The sequence below is a fragment of the Pollicipes pollicipes genome, unplaced genomic scaffold (genome assembly GCF_011947565.3).
Source record: "Pollicipes pollicipes isolate AB1234 unplaced genomic scaffold, Ppol_2.1 Scaffold_4881;HRSCAF=5763_pilon_pilon_pilon, whole genome shotgun sequence".
NCBI classification, from domain to species: Eukaryota; Metazoa; Arthropoda; class Thecostraca; order Pollicipedomorpha; family Pollicipedidae; genus Pollicipes; species Pollicipes pollicipes.
In genome coordinates, this window is record NW_023596576.1 from 32018355 (window position 1) to 32045637 (window position 27283).

The window sequence follows — 27283 nt, forward strand, 5'->3', positions numbered from 1 at the left end:
GGAGTACTGATATCTGCAGCCATGTCATCGATTTCCGGGCAGGTATCAGCTGTCTGTGCGCAATTTAACCACATAAGTTTGCTGAACTGACAGCGGATAACATTGGACGTTGATTTCACTGAAAATCGTGAATGTACTGTTTGTTTGGATTTTCCATGTCCGCACGCATTCCAGTAACCAGCCTTGGAGGAAAGCTTGTGACAAAAGTGGACGTTTGAGCCATATTCGCAAAAATTGAAGCTATGCCATGCCAGTCATGGCATGCCTAGTCAATAGCCAGCTTTGGAGGAACACTTGTGTCGCAAGTGACAAAATTGGATGTTTGAGCCATCTTTACAAGGATCCATACATGCAGAATACTGAAATGGTTGATTTCTTATAACTAGATTCCCAATGTTACGTTCTGCAAAGTGTGGCAGCTGTTTGTGAGATATCTTTGTGGCAAAGTTGGATCAAATAATTAAAATTTGGAAGGCTTTCTGAAATGGTGAGTGTACATCGCTTTCATTTACTGGCATGGGCTTTTAAGAACACCATGAGTGTAGTTTTACATTGTCACCTTAGCCCTGTCACCACCGATCACAGACTGGACGTTGATTCTTGCTGGCTCTTTCGACTTAATATGGGCCTGGATCTTGGTTCGGCTAGATTGGAACTATGAGGCTCGATTCTGATTCCTGTGGGATCCGCCAGCCTAATACCAGACTGGTTCCAGAGTTTTCCCTGGTTCTGGAACCAGGAACTGGTTCCCGAGAAGAGGAAGAAAATATTGGGAGCCAGGCACATGTCTAATTAGTTGCAGTGGCGCTATCAGGGCATGCTGATTGTTTCACTTGCCTGCGGTGTGTGGCTCTTACGTGGAGTGAGAGCCGATAATGTATGGGTGAGTTTCAGCTGCTGTGTGGGTGAGTGTGAGTTTCAGCTGCCAGGCAATCACTTCTAAGCTATAACCAAATTACCTGTAACAAGCAGTTAGGCTTTGTTAATTGCGTTGGTGACATCTGGGCATGCTGACTTTTGAACTTGCCCGTGATGCGTGGCTTTTAATAAATGCGAAAGCAAAAATATGTTGGCCGCCTTTGCGGGCGAGCGCGATGAATCAAGGTCCCACAATTCTTAAACAATATCAGCCAGTGTTCAAGGCCCTGTGCCTTCGAAAGAACTAATGAAAAGGAGGAACCAGGTCCCTGGTCTCCTAAAAATCGGAAGGAACAAGGATCCAGGGTTCGACTTTGTCGAAAAAAAACAATGGGAACCAGGATTCATGGTTTTGTTTTGTCAAAAGAACCAGTGAGAACCAACACCTTGGTGTGTTGAAAGAACTAGCAGAAACCAGCATCCAGGGTTTGTTTTGTTTACATAACCAGTGGGAGGCAGAATTCAGGGCTTTGTTCTGTTGAAAGAGCCAGTGAGAACCAGTAGCCCCAGTTTGGAACCAGGCTGAACTCTGGCCAGGGCTATGGGAGAACCACCATTCTTTAGCCACATCCAACAAAACAGGAGTAGTTGGAAATTCGGGGAGAATACCTATCCTTCTGACGATTCCTGTTAAAGAGAATGGCCCATGTTTGAAGACAATGAACCATGCATCAGATATGACGAAAAAAGCTCACCTATAACTACTGGTATACTTTTAAGCGGAAACGATAGCTCTACACAACGTAATTTCTTTTTTTAGTAAATATGCTCCTCAATACGACATTGTCTGACTACGTCTTCGCATCTAACGCAAAATTGATTGAGAGCCAATTGATGGCCGTTATACCGTGGAATCGCGCTCAGGAACGCCAGATATGAGCGACTCGACCATTGCATTTTTCTCGGCCTCGGTCGCCGCATGGCTTATAAGATGGCAGATTTGCATGTCGTTTATGACGTCGTGAATACAGATAACTTTGAAATACTCTACCAGAAATACCCTTCCTATTTTTGCGAGCCTGTAGCTCAGAAACTAGAGGTGTTTTGATTTTAAAAGAAGTTTACATGTTTATACAGGGTTTTGAACTGAAATAGCAATCTTGAAGACCTTTTGCTGTTGTGCATAATCCTGCCCCTAGTCAGACTTAAGCCCATCAAGTTTCTGAGCTAAATGACCGCGAAAATGAGGAAAGGCATATCGGCGAGAGCATTTCAAAGTCACCTTGGCATTCATGACGCTATGATAACGTCATTCAAATTCTATAAACGTCCAGAAAAATACAATTGTCGAGGCGTTGGTACCTAGCGTTCGTGAGCGCGATTTCCAGACACAACGGCTGTCAATTGGCTCCCAATCACTATTGTGCAAGGTGCGATGACGTAATCAAACCATGACGCATTAAACAGTATATTTACTTAACCGAGAATTGTGCTGTCTGGAGCAGTCTTTACAACTTAAAAAGTATACAATAGTTATAAGTAAGCTTGCTTTATCATCTTTGATGCTTATAAGTTGGACAGTGCATTACCAAGAGTGCATGTGCATGGCGTTCGTAGGTTTCAGTCACCTTGGCATTCATGTCACATTAACATCATTCAAATCCTGCCATTCCATACGCCATTTTCTTCTGCTATTGTTTCGATAAACGCATGTTGCCGAAATATCAACATAACTTTATCTCCATTCTCCTGGTTTTTCCGAGGAATAGCGCTAATACTACGGTCTTATTTATTTGATGCTTGCCTCAATATCTTCAAATGTCAAACATTCAACTTACGGACCCACCTCATAGCTGCTCGATGAAATGAGGGAACGTTGTGAAAATTTCGGTGGCTCGACTTGAGTTTTTTTCAGTACGATGCTTACACAAAGCTGTTTAATATGTGCAAACTGGTTTACTGATGTGTCAGGCCTACCATGGATTCTCTGTCACCGCTGCTTTTACTGTCAATCCGAAAAAATTCTTTCAAAATTGTTTTGCGTTTGACAGGTCACCCTGGTTTTTGGATGATTTTAAAACGTAAGAAACAACAAAAAATACAATATTTTGCTTCCTTAAATTGTTGACCCGCACAACCGCGGCAAGTGACCCATAACCCAGCCAAAACTCTGTCAATTCTTAATGGTCAGATATAAGCGGGTTGAAAGGTTCCGTATCTGGTCCCATCCCATCCGGTACCACATGGTCTCATCCGGTACCATTCAATTAGGTGCCATCTCGTCCGTTCTCGGCCGATCCATTCTGGCGTGGTCTGGTCCCATCCTATCCGGTATCACATGGTTTAGTCTGGCACCATTTAATCAGGTCCCATCTCGTCTGTTCTCGGCCGATCCATTCTGGCGTGATCTGGTCCCGCACGGTCCCGCCCGCTTCCGTCCCGTCCCATACAGTCCCATCTGTCTCACGTCATGGCCACAGCTTTATCCACCTCCCATACCGGGCGCCAATCCTGTTTTCCACCGACGACAAAATCATGACTTTTCACACCCTGACTGCTTCACGTGCCATAAATGGTGACTTTTCCAATCACAACTGTTCCTAATTGACATGATCACTTCTCCGTTTTAAACCATTTTAACTTCTGGTGTTTTTTTACAAATCAGAGTTGACCTTTGCCCATGTCGATATTCCATCTTTCGAATTATTCCGCTTTTACTCTTATACCTATCGACATGCTGTCCTTTGACTTTTCTCCTATTCAACTATTATCCCTGTCGACGTTTATTCCTGTGACTTTTCGTCCCTCGAATTTTTTTCCCATTCGCCTTTTTCGCTCAACTTTTTCTATTGGAGTTCTTTATTCGAATTTCTATTTGGGAACCTGTTGAGAAATATCTAATATTGATGATTCAGTATCTGTATCAGCATGTTGGACACCATCCGCATGGTGGCTACTACGGTTTCAGGCCATACAGGTACAGTATGAAAACGCACACACAGGAAGTATACAATGAAATGATATGAACAAAAGTCAAACAGCTAAAACAGACACCAGCCGTGGCAGCTATGTTAACCATGCTTGCGACCAAAATGTCAATGCAGTCGCCTCAATGGCAGCGCGACCGACCGATTCCCGATGACCTGCGTATCTCTTGGCACGGTTTGGTAAGTGCGGCCCGAGCAGCTTCGTGATGACATCGGCGTCCGCAGTGACTCTGGCACCCGGGGCTGCCCTGATAAGGTGAGACCGCACGGACGAGTGTCGGCCGAGCTCACGTGATAAAGGCGGCTAGTGGGACAACACTCAGATGTTGCATGTTGCATGCTTACACAGCATATCATTGCCACGATCAGCTGCACTTCGAGACAATGACTGTGTGCCCGTTAGGCCCGCAAACATACCACTTAAATATAGTGTTCTTAAAGGGAGAAGTGTTCTTAGAGGAAGGGTAGTGTTCTTAAGGGGAGTGGTGTTCTTAAACGGAGTTAAGTGTTCCTAAGGGGAATGTAGTGTTCTGAACTGGAGTGTAGTGTTCCTGGGTTTTAAACTGAACTAGCCATCTTGAAGATCATTCGGTGCAGTTCACAGCCCTGTCCTTTAGACCTATCACCCCCTAGTTCCTGAGCCGTACGCCCACGAAAATGTGTAGACGATTTCCAGGCTACCCAGGCACGCAAGACGTTAAAACAAGGTCATTCAAATCTTGTCATTTCGCTGATCACGTGGCATTCAAGGTCAACAAAAGTTTGATTTTTCTGGCGTTCATATTTGGCGTTCGTGAGCATGATTTTCAAAAGTAACGGCCGTCAATTAGTCCTCCACCAATGTTGAGAGGCAAGTGACAGTATGTATGCAAGGTTCTAACATGATTGGCTGTTGTTTGTTTGCATTCGACCAGAAAAGATAATTTCCTTTCCCTTTCGACCAGAAAATTCGTTTCAGGGCTGTGGGATAAAGGGAAATGGATAACGGTGAGGCAGGACTACATGTGCCTGGAGGGCCAGCCCCCGAGCCTTAGCCCGTGCAGGGGCCCCTCTGCAGGGCGCACGCTAGACACCCGGCCGGGGTCCTCCTCCCCGACCTCGTGGGGAGGGGACTCTTGAATCTCCCTACGACTCGTAGCTGACGCATGCAGCTTGCCCCGGACAAGCGGGGCGTCGCGAGGATGCAGGATGAAGCTAGAAAGAGGAAATGAACGTCGGGCTTCTAACACGATTACTTGTTTGGATGTTTGAATTAGATCCCTTTCGACCAGAAATGATGATTTCATGACCGCCGGATAAGGGAAAATGGTTAACACTGGAGTGGAGCAGGACTACATGCGCCAGGGGGTCCACCGAACTGTGACCTATGCAGGTACCTCTCCGGGTGAGCGCTGGGCGTCGGGCCGGGGCTTCCCTCCTCAGAGAGCCTCACGGCCCACTTGCAGCTGGCTGATGCAACCTGCCCCGGATTAGCGGGGCGTCGCGAAAATTTAACATAAGACAAGGGAGGAGAATAAGAAGCTTGAGTGTTGAAACACGAGCTACGTTTTGTGCGACGTAATCCGAGAAGTTATGACTTCTTCCCAGCTATTACGGAAATAAGGCTTGTAGTTGAATAACTTAAGAATAGCACTATCAGTAAATATGTGAAAACCAGTAAAAAATTTTCATTCGCGAACAAACATGCAAGAACAGCACGAGAAAGGGCCAAAACGCGAGCATACAACGATATTTCGCCCACCGGGCACTTCCAGCCCGTGTGGTCACCTCACGGGAGATTTAAGAACTGCAAATAAGTGCTGTCATACAAATCTCCAGCTGCCATCACACTCAAGCGTCAGGAAATAATACATGGAAGCATGTGTCAAATGACTCACAGACAAGTCGAAAAGGTCAAAGGAAAAATAGGCCCAGCGCAAACGCTGAGAAACTTCAGCATTATCTTTCGCGGAACTTCCTCGTCAAATCCTGGGATCATCCTCTGGAAGCGAGCGGTGCAGTTCCCGGTCATTCTGTACTAACCGGCCCCCATGCACACCTGTTTCAGTAGACCCCAGAAGTCGTGTGTCGGTCACAGCTCCGACCGACTGACTTCAGCGTCGCAACTTTTGACGGATTCCCGGTCACTATTTTTGATACACTTCTGCTTCCTCGCGGTTGTGTCATCCTGATCACTGTGCTAATTTAAGAATACAAGCGCCTTTTCTAAAAAAAAGATATTACGTACCGTGGGCCTATATCATAATTGGGAGCCTTTTTCTCTTTCCTTAGCTACGACGTCCGTCCTGGTATTTTGTTGACATCCGCTTGGTTTATCCCCAATCCACAAGCCAATTGGTGCCGGCGTAACCGGGGAGGGAGGGGGGGGGGGGGGAGGCAAACCGCCCCAGTCTTTTGAGATGGGGCAAAACTATCCCTCTCTCCCCCTCCCCTATAATTTCGGGCAGCACAGAATGAGCTCTCAGATATGTGGAAATAATTTGCTTATTGTGTAGCCCAAGTACGCGTTAAGGACCCATTTCGACGGATTTTGACGGACTTTACAATTTCATCTAAGGACCCATTGGGATTCACGACTTGTTTTATAATTTTCGCCGGATCCTTCCAGATTCGAAACTGACAGCTGAAGCGCGTTTGCGTGAAGTTTGACCGAAGTACTTTTAAACTACGTGCGGCAAAAATGCACGTTACCTTCATTATGTAGTGGCCTCTCCCATAATGGGTTGTGCCATCTTTGCAAGTCACAAAAACCATGCCCAATGAATCTGCTGGCGCACATGCCACTGCATATGTCATTTGCAAGTGCAGCTCTGTAATCCAAAGCTTAAAACACGCATAACACTTTGGTTTAAAAGGCAAGTCTACAAAAAAGCGAAGGCACTAGAAAGCGCTAACCCACGTCTTCGGCCAACCATCTCCAAATAACAAGAAAGGGAATGGCAGTAGACCATACGTTTTTTATTCAGACCTTTTTAATGTTGCAAATACTCTCCATCGGGGGTATCAATTCAAGAATGCCTTTTGGCTCTAAATGACGTCTGGTCACATGACTTTGGATGATTCATTGCCAGCTGGCCTAACACATTAACATCGCAGTAATGCATGGTCGTAGCATGCGATAGAAAACTACAACCACAGCTAATGTTGGCATACATGGTACCGTTTTCGGCAGCTTGCGCTGGTGATAATGTCCGACACGTGGGCCACCACCTGGCTGAAACCCACCTGCGTTGCCACCGGCACCAGACAATAGAGAATGACGACATACTAACGTCCCTTGACCCGGGAGAAGTGACAAGTTGAACAATGGCAGCGAAATGTCTTGGATGGATTTGGTTAGCATGGACGTCTTTGGGCCGAGAAGCGACGACAAGCAAATGCGTTGCCTTGTAAAGGTAAAAACCGCGCATGTTACATTTTCCCGTAATGAGGCGTGCACGTTCATTCCAAACTTTGGTGTTAATGATGAGAAAATTCACACTCACTCTCGTCGACAAAGTGAGCGCCTTTGAATTTTTTCTGTAGCTCTGCTGAAACACGAACGCGGTTATCCTCACAAATGTTGCTGCCACATAGTTGTGTGCGAATCTTAATGTGTGATCTTCGAATCTAATTTGACTAAATGATTAAATGATTGAATTATGTGTGAATTAAATTACATATATATATATATATATATATATATATATATATGTATATATGTATATATACATATAATGAATTGAATTATAAATCTGGATTGTGTTATGATATAATTATAATTATTATAAATAAAATGATCAAATCTAAATGTGAATGTGTGAATCTAGAACGTGTGTGAATCTTAGTTTGTCAGCTTATGTGCTATCTAACACAATCCCGATGATTTTACGCTGGCAAAATAAAACAAAATAACAAGTGAAGCAAACAGCCACACCCTAGATAGACTGACGCCAAATATAATCTCCGCCAAACGTTTATGAGTGAAAGTGAGATATAAGACTATGACATGCCATTTGATAGCCATGCACAGTACTCACCATGCTGAGCGCCCGGGTTCCCTGATCAGCTCACAATTGTTGATATCCTAGAAATCCTGCAATATGAATCATCTGGTCAATCCTTTTCGATCAAAGTAAAAGATACATCACATTCCAATTTTTAACGTCACTTCGACTTACGCTTCCTTTCTTCAAACGATCTTTAAAAATGATCAGTTGAACCACTTGTTTCGCAGATTGCAAAAGCATGCACCCGAATAACATCAACATGCTTTACAAGCACATCAAGGTAAGTACACTGACACATACTACAACTTGCTTGATCGGATGCTGGTGAACCCCACCCAATGAATGAACTGTATTTTATAGTACTCATAGGCCGTAATTAGCCTGCGTATGCTGGCAATGAGCAGCTGAAATAGCACTAGTGGCTTAAAACACATACAAACAACACTACATCCCGTTTCCATCTGTAGACCTGGGTCTGGCGTATGATTTGCCAGATTTTGGCATTACTTTACAAGTTATCCGAAGCCACCAGCTCTATCAATTTTGGATGAAGTGACGTGGGTGCACTTATTGCGCATTGAAGCGAAACATCACGGGCTGATATGATGGCCAGTCCACGAGTGCTCATGGTGCTGTTCAGAACAGGCAGCAATGGCAGCAATGTGGCATGTGCCCCAGAAGTTGATAACAACAACTGATAACAACATTTGATAACAACAAGTTGATAACAACAATTGATAACAATAAGTTGATAACAATTGATAAGTTGAGCCGCACATGTGCAAACTCATGACAAGATGTCGATCATTCAAGCACAGGTTCGAAGGGGAAAATCTGTGTATTTCACTTGTCAGTAACACAAAAATCATCCGCCAGATTGGAAAATATATCGATGTAAGACATTTTCACACAAGGAAAATACGTGTTGTGCACCATTTGTACTTGATTGTCACTCATAATTTACTTTAATACATGTGCTTCAGGTGATCCCCTTTTTAAAGGAAACATGAGTATACGCACCTTGCCACTTCCCTGATAACCCTTGCGCACGTTTCAAGCGTGATCTTGCACGCCACTCGGCTGACAACCCCAGGTCACCGAGGTCACCGAGGCTCTGAGGGTTACCGAAGCGCTAAGGGCTCTTCGCGCAGACCTGATATTTTGGAAACCCCATCAACATCTTGGGGTCAGAGCCAACAAGTGAGCAGGCCAAGCATTGCCATCTTTGGGGTGATGACGCACTCTTCAAGGTGGACCTCCCGTCAGGTTACGGCCGTCTTCGACGTGGAGTCGCTCCATCATGATGAAACACGATACTATCCTTTCCACTCTAGAAGTTTTATCCCAGCTACCTCCAAAAGCGTCTCAGGGTGTCAACATGCCTCTCTTTGTTGAACGTGGCCGTGGAGCCGTGTACACATTGACAAAGACCCAGTGCAGCCGGTGGTGCACCCACCGCTCGAGCCCATATTGCGCCATTCGGTCACCATTGGGCTCTGCAGCAGGCTTTTCAGCAGCGTCTGGCACGTCCGAGACCCAAACCCAGTAGTTTGGTTGTTAACTGTCTATTTCAGGTGCAAGAGGGCTTCGTCACCGAACCAGATGCGATTAAGAGTGCCAGCATCGGCTTCAGCCTTCCTCTTCAAAAATGATCGGCTTTTGTTAATCGGCCTCTGCTTCTACCGCGGGTGATAACTTCCCGGGCCATCTCGAGGACAGATTTTGAAGGGGTCTTAGGTATAATAGACCTGACTGTGACCCAATAGACAGTGCAGTAACTCCCATCCGCGGTAACGCGACGTACTTGACTCCCGTTGCTTCCAAAGTGCGCCATTGGAGCAAGGCGTCGGCGGACTCCGATTCCGCACGGATACCGAAGTTTCATCGAACCGGGGTGGATCCCAGAAAAGCTTTGAACACGACGACGCTAGCACCTTTCTTGGTACATTTCTTCCAAGCTTAAATATGCCATGGACCCAGTGGCGCATGCGGGGGGGGGGGGGGGCACAGGGTATACGAGCCCCCATCCTCAACCCCTAGGTCGCGAGGGACCGAGGGATCAGAGGACGGGGCCTCGAGTTAGACAAAAAAAAACCGGCCATTTGCGCCGATCGAGGTCCATGAGTCGATGAGGTCCGCTGTGTCGGCCAGGCACCACCAGTGCCGAATGGTCGGCTTCAGGTCAGCCTGAGCCCTGGGGCCCACTTCCCAGGCAGGGGCATGCCCAACGCGGCCTCCGGCGTCGGTCAGGTGACGAGAGTGCCTGATGGGGGGGGGGGGGGGGAGAGGGCGGAAGGGCTGGCCGGAGGCTGTTTTTTAAGAGGCTCGACCTGCGGTGCCGGGCCCTCAAATGCTGGTTAGAGGGCCTTTTACCCCGATCGGAGGGCCCCTGAGTCGATGGAGCCTCCATGTCGGTCAGGCGCTATCAGTATCGAACAGTCGGCTCATGTCCGTTTGAGCTTTGGGAGCCTATTTCCCAAGCCGGAGTAAGACCGGTGCCCCATATTCGTGTTAAGATGGGTTCCTCTGCAGGGAATTCCGACTCGGCTGGTGGAATATATGCTGGGAACAGGCGGGACCCCCACTGCCAGAGGGCCTCCCGTGCTCTTCAGATCCTCTGACAATTAAAGGAGATATAAGAACGTACAATGAGAGAGTCCGCAATAAGACAATGGAAGGGCCTGGTGCCAGCCAGGGGCCCCAGTACCGAATGGGCTCTCAGTCCCATTTCAGCCAGAAGCACATCAAGCCGAACTGAAGCCACTTTGTCAATTATTGGATCCCCTGCAGCGATAAGGGATCTTTTTGTGAAAACACCTGCGCCGAAAAAACACCTGGATCCGGCGTCAATTCCCGGTATAGAGAGCCTGCCGCGCGAGGCAGGGAACCAATGAATGGTGTATCCCTCTAAGGGCGTACAGGTGACTAGATAACCTCTCCCGTGTCGCAAAAACGCTAGCTGGTAGGCACGCCACGCAGGAACGAACGCCTTTCAGCCACTGACCGAGAAAGACAATGTGCTTCTTCGTGCTCTTTACAAATTTTACGGGACCCCTTGACCGGAAAAGGTAAGGGATCTCTTTATGGATCCAAAGGGTGGGTTGAAAGGGGGCTAAAAAAGACCGTCTCATGTTTGACTGAGGACATATATTTTGTTACAGAATCAACTATTAAAGCAAGTGACATTTTAGAATACTGAGCTTCCGTGCTCACCATCTAAGAACCAAGAACACTGATGGCTGAGGCAGCAGCTTCTGTCAAACCGGGCGAAGCTGGCCGCCGCAGCTAACAGCAGGTGAACCAATGCTTCCAAGTCGCTGCAAATTGATTCGTACCGTTTAAGATCACACTGGCGCCCATCTTTCACCTGTACAAATTGAAGGTTCTCTGAACAGCTTGGTGGTTTTACAGCAACACAATAAAATTGCCTCTACTTGCCCAGTTGAACTATCAGATGCCAGAACCCGTTTGCTGTAAATGCTTGTTTGTTCTAATCATCAATCTAAAAATTTCACAGTTGAAATATACGCCCAGGCTTTCTTCTAAACATATGTATCGTGTTACTGCAGCGTTCAAAGGCAACTTTTTCTGATGCGCCATCGCTTTCCACGGTGCCGTGGCCGCCAGCTTATGTTAACCACGGGCAGACGCCACGCAGCCCACCGAGACTGCAACGCCACGCGGGATTTGTTTCTAGACTCGCCAGCATGCACGTTTAGAATTATCATATGTAACCATTTCACTGCTCAATTCTGACCGCACGTTGATTTTCTCCAGTTGTGCATAGGTTGGTCATATAAATACAAAATGCTACACCATTTTGACATGCAATGTGTGTTGCCCCACACATAATCTTCATATCTCTGTACAACGCCCCCAAAAATCCATCAGATTTCTCGAGTGCATCGTTTAAGAAAATGTCCACTGAGCCATTGTGAAATCAATAATGCCAGCAGTTTATTGCATGCAGTCATTTCACATGAGGTTTGTTCAGATAACTGTCCTTAAAAAACAAAGATTTACATAATTCGGTGATCCTGGCTTCTGTTTACATTTGCAAGGGTGAAAAGAGAGCAGACTAAAAGAACTAGTCCCTCAAATTCCAGGGGTCCATATCTGGTGATTTCTTTTTGAGACTCTTTTGGCAGCCTTTCACGATCAGGGGACCCTTAGTCAACTATGTGCCCCCCCCCCCCCTCATATCCTGACTCCAGCTGGCTGCATCCCCACATCCCTTCCACAGGAGTTGACCTGCCTCAGGAAACAGTGAGGTGCAAGCCACATGGCCTGAAACAGGTTACCATAACAGGTAGCCTGAGGGTTCTCCATTAATTGGCCCCACAAGCTGGTGTCTTGTAAAGCAGCTATATTGAAAAGGAAAAGACTGCTACAGCCAACATAACCCTCTACTCAGTAAATATAACCTTCATGCCATTGCTTGATTGCATCATGGAATAGATCACACACAGAACCTGTTGAGGGTGGCATCCTCCAGGGCTGTCATGCATCTGACCCTTCTCTGCTTTTCTTATGTCGCTGTCCCTTTTCATGTCACATGTCAGTGATGTATCTGACTGTATTGGGCTTGGGTAACGTCAAAGGATTCACCAAGTTCAGTATTAAACTCATCCCCAGAGGCGGACAAATGGCTGGCCAACATCCAATGCGGGCCAGCCTGGAACCTGTGACCAGGCAACCTACAAGTGGCTATTCGCACTTGACCCAGCAAAGATCAATACCCACGGCCCTGGAATATCAGCAGCCTCACATGGCATCTTTCATATCCCGCTGATATCCAGCATGACAGCTGAGTTCACAAGGTGCTAATTTCTGCACCAAAATGCAAGGCCACCCTGGATGTTTTGAGAACAGAACAGTGCAACCTTGCCTTGTGCACAGGTGCACAGTCAAGGTACCATTAGCAGGATTTTAACTTCAGATCATGGAGTTGATTCCATTTTAGCCTGACCATTATTCAAAGTCAACTTTGGCCTATTCCATCGGTCAGCTGGTTGAGATGAAACTGATTTTCTTGACTTGCAACAGCCAGGTTTTTTAATAAGCCTGAACTTTTCTGATAAATTAAGTTTGGGGACCTGAGCCCACACTAAATAGTATTTGTTATATGAAGTCTAGCCCAGATTACAAAAAAATATATGTGCTACACTGTACATGTCCTATGCAGTAACATTATCGCAGTAACACTTTGGTGCACATATGCTGCAAATCTGAGCGCTCAGAGCTCTACAAAGCCACTATGCATTTCTGAGCACAGAAAGCTGATATTGGAGGTATATATCCAAGCTCCATATCGATGGAGCTTGCTGCAGAGATCATTCCAGATAAATATATCACAAAAATCGATATGCACAAAAATCATGAGTAAATTCGGTGTAACTCGACCTGGCCTGGGCTTGGTGCACGCCATGCAGTTCAGTGCACCAATGCCCTGTAAGCATCTGCTGCAACAATGGATATCTTGCAGGCTGAGCCCTGGTCACTACCATACAATCATGAAATTTCAGGTGAATAGCAAAATCTGCCCTGAAAAGTTTAGCATGCTGTTATCTTAGGCCTGCCCTCATGTCCTGACACAATCACAGCAAATGGCTGCTGTGCTGACATGTTTCAAAAATGAAAGGAACCCAGGTTTAGCATAACACTGCTACATCCACTGCCCAGTGGGCATGTTTTTTTTTCCAGGAGCATTGGCCGCAGCCACACAAGCCCCAAATTGGCACACCAGAAGAACCTCTGGCACAAATTTACCTTTCATTCCAATTTGTGACTCATGGTGAACAGGCCAACAAAATACGCAGGCAGGCAAACTCCTGTCCCAAATGGAACAGTTTGATGTCCCATTTACCTTACCTTACCTTATGGTGATCGGGAATTATAAAAGACCACTAGGCCTGTCGGTCCTGGTCTCGTCAGGCCCCGGGTCAGGTAACCAAACAGTCTCAAATTGTGGGAAGATTCAGTGTGGGACGTCATACATGATGTTAGCCCAGCACGTATCAAGCCTAGACTTGAACTGTTCAACTGAGGTCGACGACACGACCGGGTGTGGAAGAGCGTTCCAATCGTTGACGACCCGCGTGCTGAATGAGTTACGACGGACGAGAGTCCTAGCTTGAGGTCTTCTGAGCTTCTATTGGTGTCCTCTCGTCACCTCCGAGTTGTGCCCTGTCAGGAACTCCTCTTCCGACAGCGTCATACCTCCGTTAAACTGCTGGTACATTGTTACCATATCTCCCCCACGACGACAATAGTACAGCGAGGGCAACTGAAGGAGTCTGAGCCTCTCAGGGTATGGCTGGCGCCTCACTTCATAGACAAGCCGGGTAGCTCGTCGCCGAACCCGTTCCACCCGCTTCTGGTCCCATTTGCCGAGTTGGCCCCAGATGACGTTGCCATACTCTAGGTACGGACGTACTAAGATCTTAAAGAGCAATGACAACGTGCGAGCCTCGATGTTGGCAAAAGACCACCTCACGACCGCCAGCATCTGGTTGGCCTTGGACATCGTTTCCGCCGTTTGCACGTGGAACTGGAGCCGGTAATCCACGAAGATTCCGAGGTCCTTCTCGGTGGACTCGACCGCGATTTCGGCGCTCTCCAAGAGGTACGTCAGCCTCGGGTTGTAGTTCCCAATGTGCATTATTTCGCACTTTGCTGTACTAAAAGGGAGCAGTCACTCCTTTCACCACTTGGCCAAGGCGTCGAGGTCAGCCTGCAGAGGTGAGTTAGTCAGGGACACGACAGTCGACCTTGGTGTCATCCGTAAACATCTTGACCACGCTTCGCACTTGTTCTGGCAGATCGTTCACGAAAACTATGAGCAGCGTTGGTCCAAGTACGGATCCTCGCGGGATGCCACTGACGACGTCGGTCCAGTGCGACTTCGAGCTCTGGACTCGCACTCTCTGCATCCGGTGGGTAAGAAAAGCCCTGATCCAGCATAGCAAATTACCTCTCACACCATGCGCATGAACCTTGGAGGGCAGACGGTTCTGAGGTACGGAATCAAAGCCTTTGCTGAAGTCCAGGTACGCCACATCCACCGGCTCTTCATCCTCTACCGCGGCGCTCCAATCCTCCATGACCTCTAACAGCTGGGTGATGCAGGACCGCTTAGGGAGCAACCCATGCTGGACTGCATGGAGGAATCCAGACCCCGAGAAGTGATTGAGCAGGGCATCACGGACGAAAATTTCAAGTATCTTGGAGGGAATGGCAGTAAGGCTCACTGAGCGGTAGTTTGCTGGGGATTGTCGGTTACCCTTCTTGAAGATCGGGACTACCTCGCCAAGCTTCCACTTCAGGGGGAGCCCTCCACATGCCAAAGATTTCCGGAAAAGCATGCTGAGGGGTGCTGCCAGGACATCGGTGGACTCGCGAAGAAGCCTTGGATGGACATCGTCTGGCATAGAGGCGCTCGAGGTCTTCAGAGAAGCCAATTTCTTTGCCACTGCCTGGTAAGAAATGTCCACGTTGTCCAGAAACGGTCCCGTACAGTTGCACAGCAACACAGGCATGACACTAGTCCCTTCTTCCGTGAAAACACTGGCGAAGAATTTACAGAGGACATTGGCCTTTCCTTCGTTACTGCTGGTCAACACTCCATCATTGTCAAGGTTTTCTGCCCTGCATCTTGAGCGTAGTCTTGAGTTGGCGTACCTCCAAAAGGCCTTGAAGTTTCTTTTGAGGTCTGCTACTAACTTCAACTCATACTCTTTCCGAAGGTTTCTCGTCAACTTCCGAAGGTCACTGCGACAACGCACAAACCTGGCGTGGTCCCGAACATCCTGAATCCGCATGTACGTTCGCCATAGTCTTTCCTTGGTCCTCTTTAGTTGCATCGCCCTTGGGTTCATGTACAAGCTCTTCTTAGGTTTAGTCCTTCTCCTGACGGAGCAAACCTCGGTAGCCCTGGCGATTCTTTCCTTGAAGAACTTGTAAGCATCTTCGGGGCTGAGGCTCTCCATCAGGGACCAGTCCATTGACCTGAGGGCATCAGCCAGATGCTCGTAATTTGTGTCAGCTGGCTGGCACGAGGAGTTTGTAGCCCACAGTAGCAGAGCAAAGTGTACCTGACAACCACATGGTCGCTGTTACCTAGCCCAGGCAGGTATTTGATTTGGCTCACCATGCCCTCCCCATTTGTGAAAATGACGTCCAGAACAATGGGGGCTTCACTAACCCGGTGGCGTGTTGGCTGCTGGACATGCTGGGACAAGAAACAGCCCTGAATGGTGTCTATCAGTGAGTGGGTTGGGTGACTCTCTGGAGCTGACAACCACGCTGATGCCCGGTCATCCTGAGGCAAGTTAAAGTCGCCTACAACCATCAAGTGAGAGAACTGGGCTCTGCATGCTTTCTGAAGAAGGTCTTTCAATTGGCCCACACTGTCTTGATATTGCCTGATGAACTTCTGTACATGCAGCTAAGTAGCAGGGCATCCTTCACACTCAAGGCCATCTTCAGCCACACTTGCTCCGGAGGACCTGACCCAAATGAGTGCTCAGCTGTGTTTAATAAGTTGGACACAGACACATGCCTCTCCTGCCACTAGATCCAAGGGTGGGCTGAGATAGATTTCAGTTTGTGTACAAGGTATACCCAGAAATTGATAGGAGAGATGGTGCAATGGGAAGCTTCTGGGCTTTGGGAAGGGCCTCAGTCAATAGCATGATATCTGGCTTATGGTCAGAAATAAGCATACATAAACCATCCCTTTTACTAAGGAACTGGTCTGCATTGGTGTACAATATTTTCAGACCTTGCTTACCCCTGCACTGAGGAGCCTTATGCAGTCATTGTGGTTGAGCCCGAGTTTGTTGATCCATGGATCCCTCCCAAGTGACTGAGCTGTGATGCTATCAGTCCTGTCAGAACCCCTAGAACCCCTGGGACCCCGAGTGAGGTGACCTGCAATGCCCCCACCAGCAGGGTCCAATAAACTAAAGGGGGCATCCTGCTTGAGTGCCCCTGGAGTTCTCACTTGGGCTTGTATTTGGTCCAGAGGCAAGCGGAAGAACCATGCTGGTGCCTCCGAGACCATTAGCTCAGCAGACTGCTGGAGCTCTTAATGTTTCATCCCTTTGCAGGGTAGCTGCAGCTGCCGCTTGTACAATAGAGTGAGCCACACTGGTACCTTTTAGTTCATCAGCCACGTGTGACAATGGGGCACTCTGCTTGATGATTTTACCCTGCCTGATCAGTGTGTCAAGCTCACCTACCTCTGTTCTCCTGAAGAGTTTATCCCTCAGTTTCTTATCCTCCTCCCTCTCTTTGGGGTTTTTTCCTGAGAAATGAACAACATACTCCAGTTGCTACTATGCCACAGGTGCTAGGCAAGCTTCAGGAGCTCAGCTCTGGTCTCTTTGTTTTCAAGTGTTGCTATCATCAGCCCATTCTTACCTGAAAGATTCTTTCCAGCCCTGAAGGCTTTGACTACATGGACTTTCAGATTTAATTCTTGTCTCACAATCTCAGAGAACTTGGCCATATCTTGTTGGGTTCTGTCACTTTGGAACCTACCTGCCTCTTCTGGTAGGTAAAGAACAACTGCAGTGCATTTCCTTTTTTCCTTATCAATGTAGTTGTCACTGTTTTTGTTGTTTATTGGAGTTTATTCCCGAGATTTCCTGGGCAGCTCTGGACCCAATACTAATGGCTGGCTGCAGAGGAACAGACTCCACTTTTTTACAAACTGACTGAACTTCCTGGTCACATGAACCTCTCACAATGTCTGCATAAGCACTCTTCAGTTTCTCCTGCTCCTTAAAGGAATACTCAATAATCTTTGTCTGCCTGATGACAGCCTCCTCCTGTTCCTTCATGGATCCTTGAACCTGTCTCATGTGCTCCCTGAGAGATGTGTCCAAGCCACTGACTTTGCTTTCCAGCTGAGTGATCCTTTCACTCTGCTGTGAGATCTGGTCACTGGTCATTTGAGGGAGATTTTGTTAACCTTCCTTGCCAAAACATTATTTGGTCCTAGTGTTGTCCTACCAGTATTGCATGTTGTGGAACACTCTTTAATTCAATTCAATATTTTTTGCACCAGCACTTCGACAAGTTTCCCAAATTGGATGTGTTTGCACCACCTCATCCCAATGTTGTCTCAATGAAATCTGCCTTGGTTTGAAAAACTTCTGTGATCTGTCCATACACACACGTTTCAATAGACCAACCTACCAGAATTTGACATCACCACTAGTCTTCAGGCTGTGAGCTGGAAAGCATTCAGACACGAATTCGATCCTGGGAGACAGCGGTACGTTGCATTCTTTCCTCAACATTCGGTTGCTTGCTTACAGCTTCCAACTGATGTTCTGCAAATTAAGGAAACCACATAACAGATGCGTTGTTATAAGCCACAAAATGAGCGTGAGAGAATCAAAACTGTTTTACCTCCTTAGTTGACCTCCAACTTAGGCGGTTGCAGGTCAATTCCAGTCCAATTGTAGCTCCACCGCGCAGAACTCGTGCACCACGCGGTTAATCCCTGTTAGGCTATACGGAGCGTCAAGGCCGCGCCGCGCGAACATAAAGCCCGACTCAACTCCTGCAATTCTGGCGCAGCTGCGATGAGGGCTCAGCTGACAAAATGCTAAAACGCAGCAAAATAAAATTTATCCATATTGGTATTTGTAAGCGCATTTTGACTAAATTACGCCTTGAAAATAAACCAATATGGTGTTTTTTCTGCATTTGAATGAATAAATTTATCACAATCAAATCTTAAGCAACATCTTGACAAAAAACACATTTACCTAGCGCTAAATGTGAGCCAAGTAGGAGGAATCGTTACAGTATTTTGGTCCCTCCGCAAGGTTGTTTACAGCGAACTTGGGGAATCCAGAATAGGTGCTGAAAGACGTCACGCGTGCGTGTGTCTCGCGTCGAGCGGCCCAAATAAGCACGTTTGGGGTGTAGGTGCACGCTATTACCGATTGCGGGGCTTTAGGGGTAGATACTTGATAGTTGGCCTTTTGTTGTGTGCACAGTAGTAAGCGGTGGTGTGGCATTTTCAAGCCGCTGGTAAGTATCCGTGTATCAGGAAGCACTCGTAAAGCCGAGCAGGCACATCCACTGCCAGTATACGAAAAATATGGCCTTTTTGAAGAAGTCGCCTTCTTTTTAGGAGAAACGCATTACAACCATAAGCATTTATGCTCAACACTTCCAAAGAGCACAATCAGCTAGCATTAACTCAATAGCTCCTGCTTGAAGGAGACCAAAAATGATTGACTACACATCCATTGATGATATCCGTGCTGCAAATGTTGTTTTGCAGTCTGAATGAAGGCATTTACCTGGCTTTCCAGGAGCATATTGTATGCAAATTATCTTTATTTGCACTGAACTCAGTTTTGGCTAAATTGTGCTGGATTTTCTAAGCATGTCTGCCCTATCAAACATTACAGTGGTATTCCTCCTTTAAATAACCATAGCAATATTTTAATATATGCACTGTGTCCATGGTTAAACACCAAACCTGGAGCACTTGGGTGCACAGTGCACCTTCACGCACATTGGACAATGTTGCTGTCAGGCATGAATTGTCATTGTTAAGTTGGAACGTGGTGCCCTCTTGGCTAATGTGTACTCACAACTGGAAATATAATATGAGTGGACAGCAACATACTAGTGACATGTTTAACTGCATCTTAAAGACATCGTAGGATCCTTATAATCAATTACAGGGTAAGGGTGAGACTGTAGATCAGTGACCAAGCAATGCAATATGGCACCAGTGATCAAATAGTTGCCTTAAAATGGTCATGAAATACATATATGCTTGCTTCTTAGGTGTACTAACAGCACATATTTTTAAGCAGCTTTCTCCAGTTTTGATAAGCTTGATGGAGCTGGAAATTACAGCTTGGAATTTGATGTTTTTTTTTTAAAGCTCAAGCAACATGGCAGAAGTATGAGGCATTAGGCAGGAGCAGGTATTATCATGAGCACCGAACAGGACCTTATATGATCTGAGTCACCTGGCAAGTAGCTGCTCAGTATTCTCTACTAGGAGAATGTGAAGTATGATGCACAAAATATGTTGTTGTCATGGGCTGGTCAAAATTAAAGCAGTTTGGACACTCCATGGTGTGTTCTGCTGTGCATTATTCACATTGGCAGTGTCTGGCACAGAAGTATATGAGCAAAATTATGTTTGGCAAGTTACTTGCATGGTAGCATTTTGTTAAATAGTGGTTGGCAAGCCATCCAACATTGGTGAGCCACTCAGCACTGCTGAACCAGCTAGCACTGGCAATCTGACCAGCCATGGTGACCCAGCTGGTGTTAGTGAAGGAGCCAGTATTAGTTAGTCTGCCAGCATATGTGAACTAGTCAGTGTTGTGTGTGGACTAGCTGGCCTTGGTGGACCAGGTGGTTGTCCTGTTCTGGTGAGCATGTACCAGCATCATCCTATTGGCAAGGAACTCTGTGGGTGGCTTCTACACCTGTAGCCTCAGCTCCACAGTGCATCCACACACTGCTAGTACATCAGGCTGCTTGATGGGCACAATGGCACTGTCTGTAGACAGACAAAAGCTTCTGGGAGATCTAGGTGTGCTGTTCCACTGTCTCAGAGTGCCAAGGTCGACTGTTTGCCTGTTGGGACCTCAGCCAGGCCCAGGCCTGCTCCCTGGGCCATAAGTCAGGTGTCTCAGTGTGATGAGTCCAGTTCACACCATCTTGCTGCAGCTGTTACTGCACAGCATGACACCTGTGCATGGGGCACATCCTTTCTCTGGCAGCCCAATCTACCATTGTCACATGCTGCCTGGTACACAGTTGCTACATCTGTTGTTCAGCAGCCAGGCCCTTCCCAGGTGCTTCAGGGGAATGTTTGCTTGTGGCAAGGGAGGAGTGCGGCGTTGGAACATCCAGCTGTCCCCGGTCTGTCCGCGCAGTCCCGCCAGACCCTGCTTGTGTGGCAAGGGAGGAGTGCGGCATTGGAACATCCAGCTGCCCCCAGTCTGTCCGCGCAGTCCCGCCAGACGCTGCTTGTGTGGCAGGGGAGGAGTGCGGTGTTGGAACATCCAGCTGTCCGCGCAGTCCCGCCGGACCCCCTATCGTTCCTCCTCATGACCGCCGAGTGCGCACTCGCAGCGGCCACGACGACGTGCCTTATCTTCCCTTGTCTTCTCTGCTGGTGGTGTTGAGTCAGCACTCATGTCTTGCCCTGCTCTTCAGCATTGCACACAGCCAGCGCGCACGGCCGGCGTGCAGCCACGCCCACATAGGACAGTATAGCTTGGGAGTGCACACTACCAATTGCACCTGTTGTTATGCACCAAATGTGAAATGCAATTTTATTCAATGCCACTCAGTAGGAGCAGCTACAATGTTCACTTGCCAGCTGCATTGTAGCTGGCTGGCGTGGCGGCTCTTGCCCGCGCCTGATGCGAGCCCAACGTGACGTTGTTGCCACCTGGTGCGGGTCTTAGTCGCTCTGCGGACAGCCAGAAGTATGCTCTACTGTTGCGCGATGTGTACGTCATCAGTGCTATTCTGTTTTGATTACAGGTGCGTCGAGCAATGGCGGTTACAGCGTTATCATTCCAGTGGATGGATGCACTGGAAAAGGAGTTCGATGTCACCTTCGTTGACCTAGACACCATTCTTGGTAGGTTTTGAAAGCAGGTAGCTGCACTCTAGCTGTGTGCGAAAATCATCCCCGCTGTAACGTATGATTGTGAACACACGCCTTCCGGTTAGAACCCGCTCAGCTAATCTTTGTACATGGTGTTCTGGGCAATGTAGTACAGGGTCTATATTGTCACTTGGGTGAGCAGCCAGGACAGAGCTCGTTAAGTCCTCGTTGCGTCGTCACATCGTTTTGTGCCGCATGCGACCATGGCCTTCGTCTGCCGTAGCAGGTGACCGCTGACGAGACGGCGGCCAGTTCTGACGGTCCGTCGGACGCTTCGGCCGGCAGGCAGCGGCGTGCTCGACTCGCTGGACGAGGCGGCCGACTCGCTGCCCGAGGCGGACGAGGCGGGCGGCCTGACGGCGGCTGTACGCCACAAGCTGGCCGCGCTCGCCTCCTGTTGGGCGCAGCTCGTCCACAAGACGCAGACCGTTTTCCAGAACAACGCCAAGCTCGAGGTCAGTTGGCGGCGCGCTGCCGCGAGGGCTCACCTGGCCGGGCCCGCCCGCGCTGGGGCGGATCGCGCCGCCCACCGCCGCTGTGCTCAGCTCGCCGTTCTGTTTGGCCTCCCCACAGCCGTATATCTCTAGAGTGTAGATCGAAACAGCTGCTTAGGGGGTGCTCTGCGCGCATGTACCATGTTGAAGGTCTCCCGAAGCTAGTAGGTTCATGATTTCGCATGATAGCGTGTGAAAGTTCGCACAGGTCGGCCCAAACTTCACAGCACCTATGATTGCTTATTTTCTTTTGATGAGTTCGTGTCGCTGCAACGTCGGTTGGTCGAGATTGTTATTTACATTATTTTCCGTTGACTTTAACATGGAACTTGACGACCTGAAAATTTTGATCCCTTTGATTTTATTTAAAAACGTCACAAGTGTGATACAAACAGATGAAAATGGCATTTGTTGGCATTTCTCGGAGCATCAAGAATTGTGGCCTCTACACGCCAATCCGCGGCATACCGACATTCGTTAGCTGCTCACCTAATGTGTACTGGTTGATAACCAGTTTAATCCAACGTGCTGAAATCCATAAAATGCTGGTTTCGTTTAATGTCAACACAAATGTAATCAAAATTTAAAAGGGAAGGACAAGCCAAGAAATCCTGTTGTTATCTGAGTTGCTCCACACTTGTAACTTTTTAGAGAAAATTAGAGTGGTTGGAATTTCTCACGTCGGAGGGTCGCACGTTTAGACTAGGCTTCATTTGATGAAGCAATTGGCACCATTCGAGTCGGCATTGTATTTAGTCTCTGGAAATGTGGCATTCATACCTGCCTGCATAATGTCGGTACGTCGCCTGAAATGGCCTGAACTGCAGTTTGGTCCTTCTAACTTGTCCCACCTGTAAACTTTGATGCAGTGTGTGTGTGTACAGTCAATTGAAATAGCCGGATTATTTCGGCACGTTATGCTGCCCTAATTATCAGCCATTACGCGTTTTATATGCACACAACAAATATCGGTGCGCTATGGGTTGACGTCAGTGATGACGTGCTCACTGACCTGCTATGGTTTGATTGAGGAATTGTCACAATTCCATTATATTATATTTATTTTCACAATTTACACAACATTATGTATTGTTATATACAACATAATTTATTTCCACAATATTATATCTGCTTGCTGGAGATGTGTCTCGCATGCTTGCTCGAGGAAGGTCATCACGTGAGATAACAGGGCTTAACATCCAGTTCGGTCGCCAAATTTGGTTTCATCTGAAAACTTTGCATTTGTGAGTGTATTCCTTGTCGCACACTTTTAGCATTTGGGGTGTTCCAGTTTGTTGAGTATGGTGATTAAGTCAATGTAAGATAATGCATGATGCGAAAAAGGTGTTAGGTGTCAAGGGAGTCAGTAACATCTTTCGATCTGTTTGCTTTAGGACCATTTTGAGCGTCTTTCTGAAATCTGCGCAATATGCCCAACTCATTGGTGTGTAACATGCATCGTGTTTGTCGACACATGTCGGCTGATCCTTTATGACCTCTGGAGGTCAAAACATCTACAAAAAGCCTGTAACTATGCCGTGAACGCACTTTGGGCTATCGTTGGTACAAATCTCGCAAGAATCAAAGCTTTCGTCGAGCTCTGCTGAAGAGGAGTACAACTGCGAACTTCACACACGTTCTTGACGGGGGATGACTGAGCCTGAGTATAGGGTGCGGTTCGTGGAGTGCTGCGTTTGAGTGCATGCGGCATTGTAGGCAGTTGGATAGGTGTATTGGTGAGTGGGGTCAAAATGCGGAGTGCGTTGAAGAGAAACCTGCGGGGCTGACGATAAGCAAACGCAGACGAGATCACATCACGAAACCCGAAAACAGCTAAATTGGCCCAATTTCGACGAGACTGTCACCCACCGCGACTGTATATGTATATGTATGTATGCATGCATGTATGTATGTACTCTATATGTATACTGACTGGCATCGCGCCATTTACGTGCCTGATGGGCCACGGGCTATCAGTAGCCTGATGGGGCGCCGATCTGAAGTATCTCATCGGCACACCAGAGTCACCGATGACGAAACTGTACTGCAGACGAGCGCTGTAAAACACCCTCGCTTAGAGTGCTTGAAAAGGGCATTTCCCTATCGAGCCGTGGCGGCGTGGAATCGCCTCCCTGCTACGCACCAATGCAAAACCTGAAATTAGCTCAAGGGCAAAGCAATGTCTTTCATCAGAGAACTTACCGAAATTGGCCAACTGACCACGACATGCAGGCGCTGATTGTATCAAAAGTCCCTCATGTTTTATAACATCGTATGTGTATCGCTGGCGTTGCGTCTCATTTGCATGTGGTGCGCATGCTGTGTTTATCTATGTGATATGCACTGATGCGGCGTTAGGATAGCCAATCCCCGGATGTCACCAAGGTTCGCGATAATAATAATAATAAGGTTCCGTTGTGGCCCACCTGCAGCATCCCTCTCAGCCGTGGGTATTTGTTATGTGGCGCCGTTGATGGTAGGGGAGAGGGCCATTTGCCACTCTTGTTGCTCACTGAGAAAATTGTTAGTTCTTTCAACTGTATATTTGTGGAGAATAAAATGTCTTGGGCCAAAAACGCCAAGAAACCCCCAGTTTCAGACACTGGCTCGGTCGATCACGCGGATATCTTTCACGAGCTTGTGACTACGTATTGGGGCAACGCCCAACTCTTTCAGTGCTCAGCACATGACCCAAGGACAAGAAGTTGCGTCTCTGGTGTGAACAATGGCGTATGGGCGCTCAATCCGCCTGGAAAACCCATCCCGCATTCTCTGCCTATGTACCCTTGCACTGGTAGCACGTTTCGCGCGCACTTTGTGCGTTGATCTTGGCCACAGCCGTCACCATGCATGCGGTTGTCCCCAATGTACATGTCTGCGTGCTGCTGCACAGAGTCGCGTCAGAGTCAGAGTCAGAGTCACAGGACAGAGCGGTGTCACGCACTCCCGCGCTCGAATATGGTGGCTGCGTGGCAGAGGGACTTCTGGTGCTTCGCCACTGGCTGCTTCACTGTTGGCGGCAGCTCATGTTGTCTCGGGCGGCGACAGCTTCAGAGCGATCTCTTGCAGCTGCTGGGAGACGTTACCGAACACCCAGTCGATCCACATGCCCAGGTGCGTGTCCTCCTCTCCCTCCTCCTCGCCTGGGAGCACCCGGACATGTCGGAGGGCGTGCGACAGCTCTTGCACCTCCGTCTGTAACAAGGACCGCTGCGTTGGCGTCTCGATCAGAATGGAAGGCCTGTGAGCGGCACTGTGGTAGCGTCCAGTTGGCCGTTCGTGCAGGGGACAGCTGTTAGTTGTGTCTGCAGGCACACCTCGGTGCTAACGCGCCAACGCGCTGACAGGTGCGCCCTGTGCCAGTCCGTGTTTTATTCTGCACCATGGAAACCTTGCGCAACACCATTGTTTGTAATAAGCTCTTTCATTGGTTTTAGTCGTAGGTAAGTTAGCGCGTGAATTAGCGCAAGTAGCGTTTTAATTAGTACCTTAATTATCGATTAACGTACTATTTTAATAAGTGTAGCGTAAATTAGCGCACCGCAATGAAAAGAATGGTGCAAAGCTTAATTTACCTTCCCATCAACCCCATGTTGCGTCCATGACGGCAATCACCTGGAGTTTGACGAATCCGTGGTTTACGGATTGTTCCAGCTTGACTACTTGGTCCATCATGTCGTTATAAGGGCTTAGGTCATAGTCAGTTCTGGGTTCGTTGCCTGGATGACATCTGGCGATGAAGGGGGTAACTTCTTAGCGCTGTGCTTGGATTGCCGTACCCACGCTAAAACCAGGCAGGCCGCTTCCTTGGCAACCCTTTCACGCTGCCAGCGCCGGCGAAAACAGCGCGTGGACTTTATGCGAATCCGTGAGGGTCGCAATCTGTCGTCAGAACGAAAGCAAACGAAACGAGGCCGGCGGACCGGCGAAGGCGGGTGGGCCGCGAGCCGGTGCCGGCCGGCGGTCCACTCACCCCTGCTCCAGCCGCTCGAGGATCGTGGCCAGTGCGTGACTGCTGGTGGCCCGCGCGTCCGTCTGCATGGCCAGGATGCTGTCGCTCTGCGCCTCCAGACGGGAGTGTACGTCGTTGAACCTCCGGAAGCGCATCCTCAGCGATGAGGCCAGAGACGCCAGGTTGACGTCTGCAAACAGCTGTCAAACTTAAGCACGTGGGCACTGAGCACGCTCGCATCGGCGGGCATCTGTGAGATGTTGCCATTGTGGCTTTCGGATACTTTCAGCTCACTCGACAGCCGAGGCTATGAGGCTTCACCTTCCTTTCGCCCAGGCAGGAAGAGTGGGCACCGCGGGGATCTAACCCCTTATCCTTGGTTTCCCAGACGAGCAACTTCGCTGAGCTACGTGTACCCTTCTGTGAGCTGGCGGCCTTTTGTCGCAGCAGTCGGTTTTATGTATGTAACCAGTGGTCAGCGGTCAGCGTGCGAACAGCGTGCCCGGCAGACGTCTGCGAACAGCACTGAGAAAGCCAGGGCAGCCAGGTGTACGTCTTCGAGTGGACATCAGTCTGTAGTGTGTAGCTCGGTGCACGTTTGAACAGCTATCAACATCCCAGTAAGGTATGTCTACGGAGACTGGGGACAGAGGCGCTTCGCGGTCGGTCGTATAGCCTGATCCGGGAAGTACAGCTAGAGGCCGGCATCAGGAGCATCGCATCGATTAACAACCGCACGCTCCAAGGACCTGCCGCCCTGAAATGTCTGCTAACGTCGGAAGGACCCACCACTGTGGATACCAGTCCTGTATGAACACATCTACGACATGGAAACGCATATCCCAGACACCTGGGCATGGTGGCCAAAACTGAGGCGGGCGGGCCGCCAGACGGCCAGTTCGGGCCGACGTCCACTGGGCACGCTCTGGACGCGTGTTGATGTAGCCCGCACCGCCCACCTACCCTGAACGTTGAGCTCCTCCCTGAAGCGGCAGTGCATCCAGCTGAGGCCGTCGGCCAAGTGCTGCTCGACGCGATCAAACTGGTCCAGCACGTGCTTTAACTCCGCGCTGGTCTGGCGCACCACCTGCGGCACACGCCAGCTGGACACGGCCGGAAGTTCGCCCGCTTTGTCGGTGATCGCAGCGGCACGCCACGGAGTACACATACACGCACACGCACACACACGCACGTTCAAGCTATCTTTTCGGGAGATGGTGTCGCCGAGACGCGGTTGTGATGGCCAGCGAGATTCTGAGTTGTGCAGACGGACATGACTGGTATGACGACGGACATACCAGACCGCCTGCAGCACTGCCATAGGCAGGTGA

The 27283-nt window shown here is 48.5% G+C and overlaps 2 protein-coding genes across 2 annotated transcripts in view; one reads left to right on the forward strand and one right to left on the reverse strand.

Moving 5' to 3' along the window:
• LOC119100976 (ras-related GTP-binding protein C) overlaps positions 1–18380 on the reverse strand; it is a 39546-nt gene extending 21166 nt beyond the window's left edge. The window contains exons 1-2 of the mRNA XM_037224209.1: positions 18254–18380; positions 7865–7920 (exon numbers count right to left, since the gene is read on the reverse strand). Of these exons, the coding sequence (XP_037080104.1) occupies positions 7865–7867 (3 nt within the window). The 5' untranslated portion in view covers positions 7868–7920; positions 18254–18380. The remainder of the gene's footprint in view (positions 1–7864; positions 7921–18253) is intronic.
• Positions 18381–18720: 340 nt separating this feature from the next.
• The window catches only part of LOC119100257 (Golgi-associated PDZ and coiled-coil motif-containing protein), a 36844-nt gene continuing 28281 nt past the window's right edge, over positions 18721–27283 (forward strand). Inside the window, exons 1-3 of the mRNA XM_037223365.1 lie at positions 18721–18883; positions 21380–21479; positions 21792–21961. Of these exons, the coding sequence (XP_037079260.1) occupies positions 21392–21479; positions 21792–21961 (258 nt within the window). The 5' untranslated portion in view covers positions 18721–18883; positions 21380–21391. The remainder of the gene's footprint in view (positions 18884–21379; positions 21480–21791; positions 21962–27283) is intronic.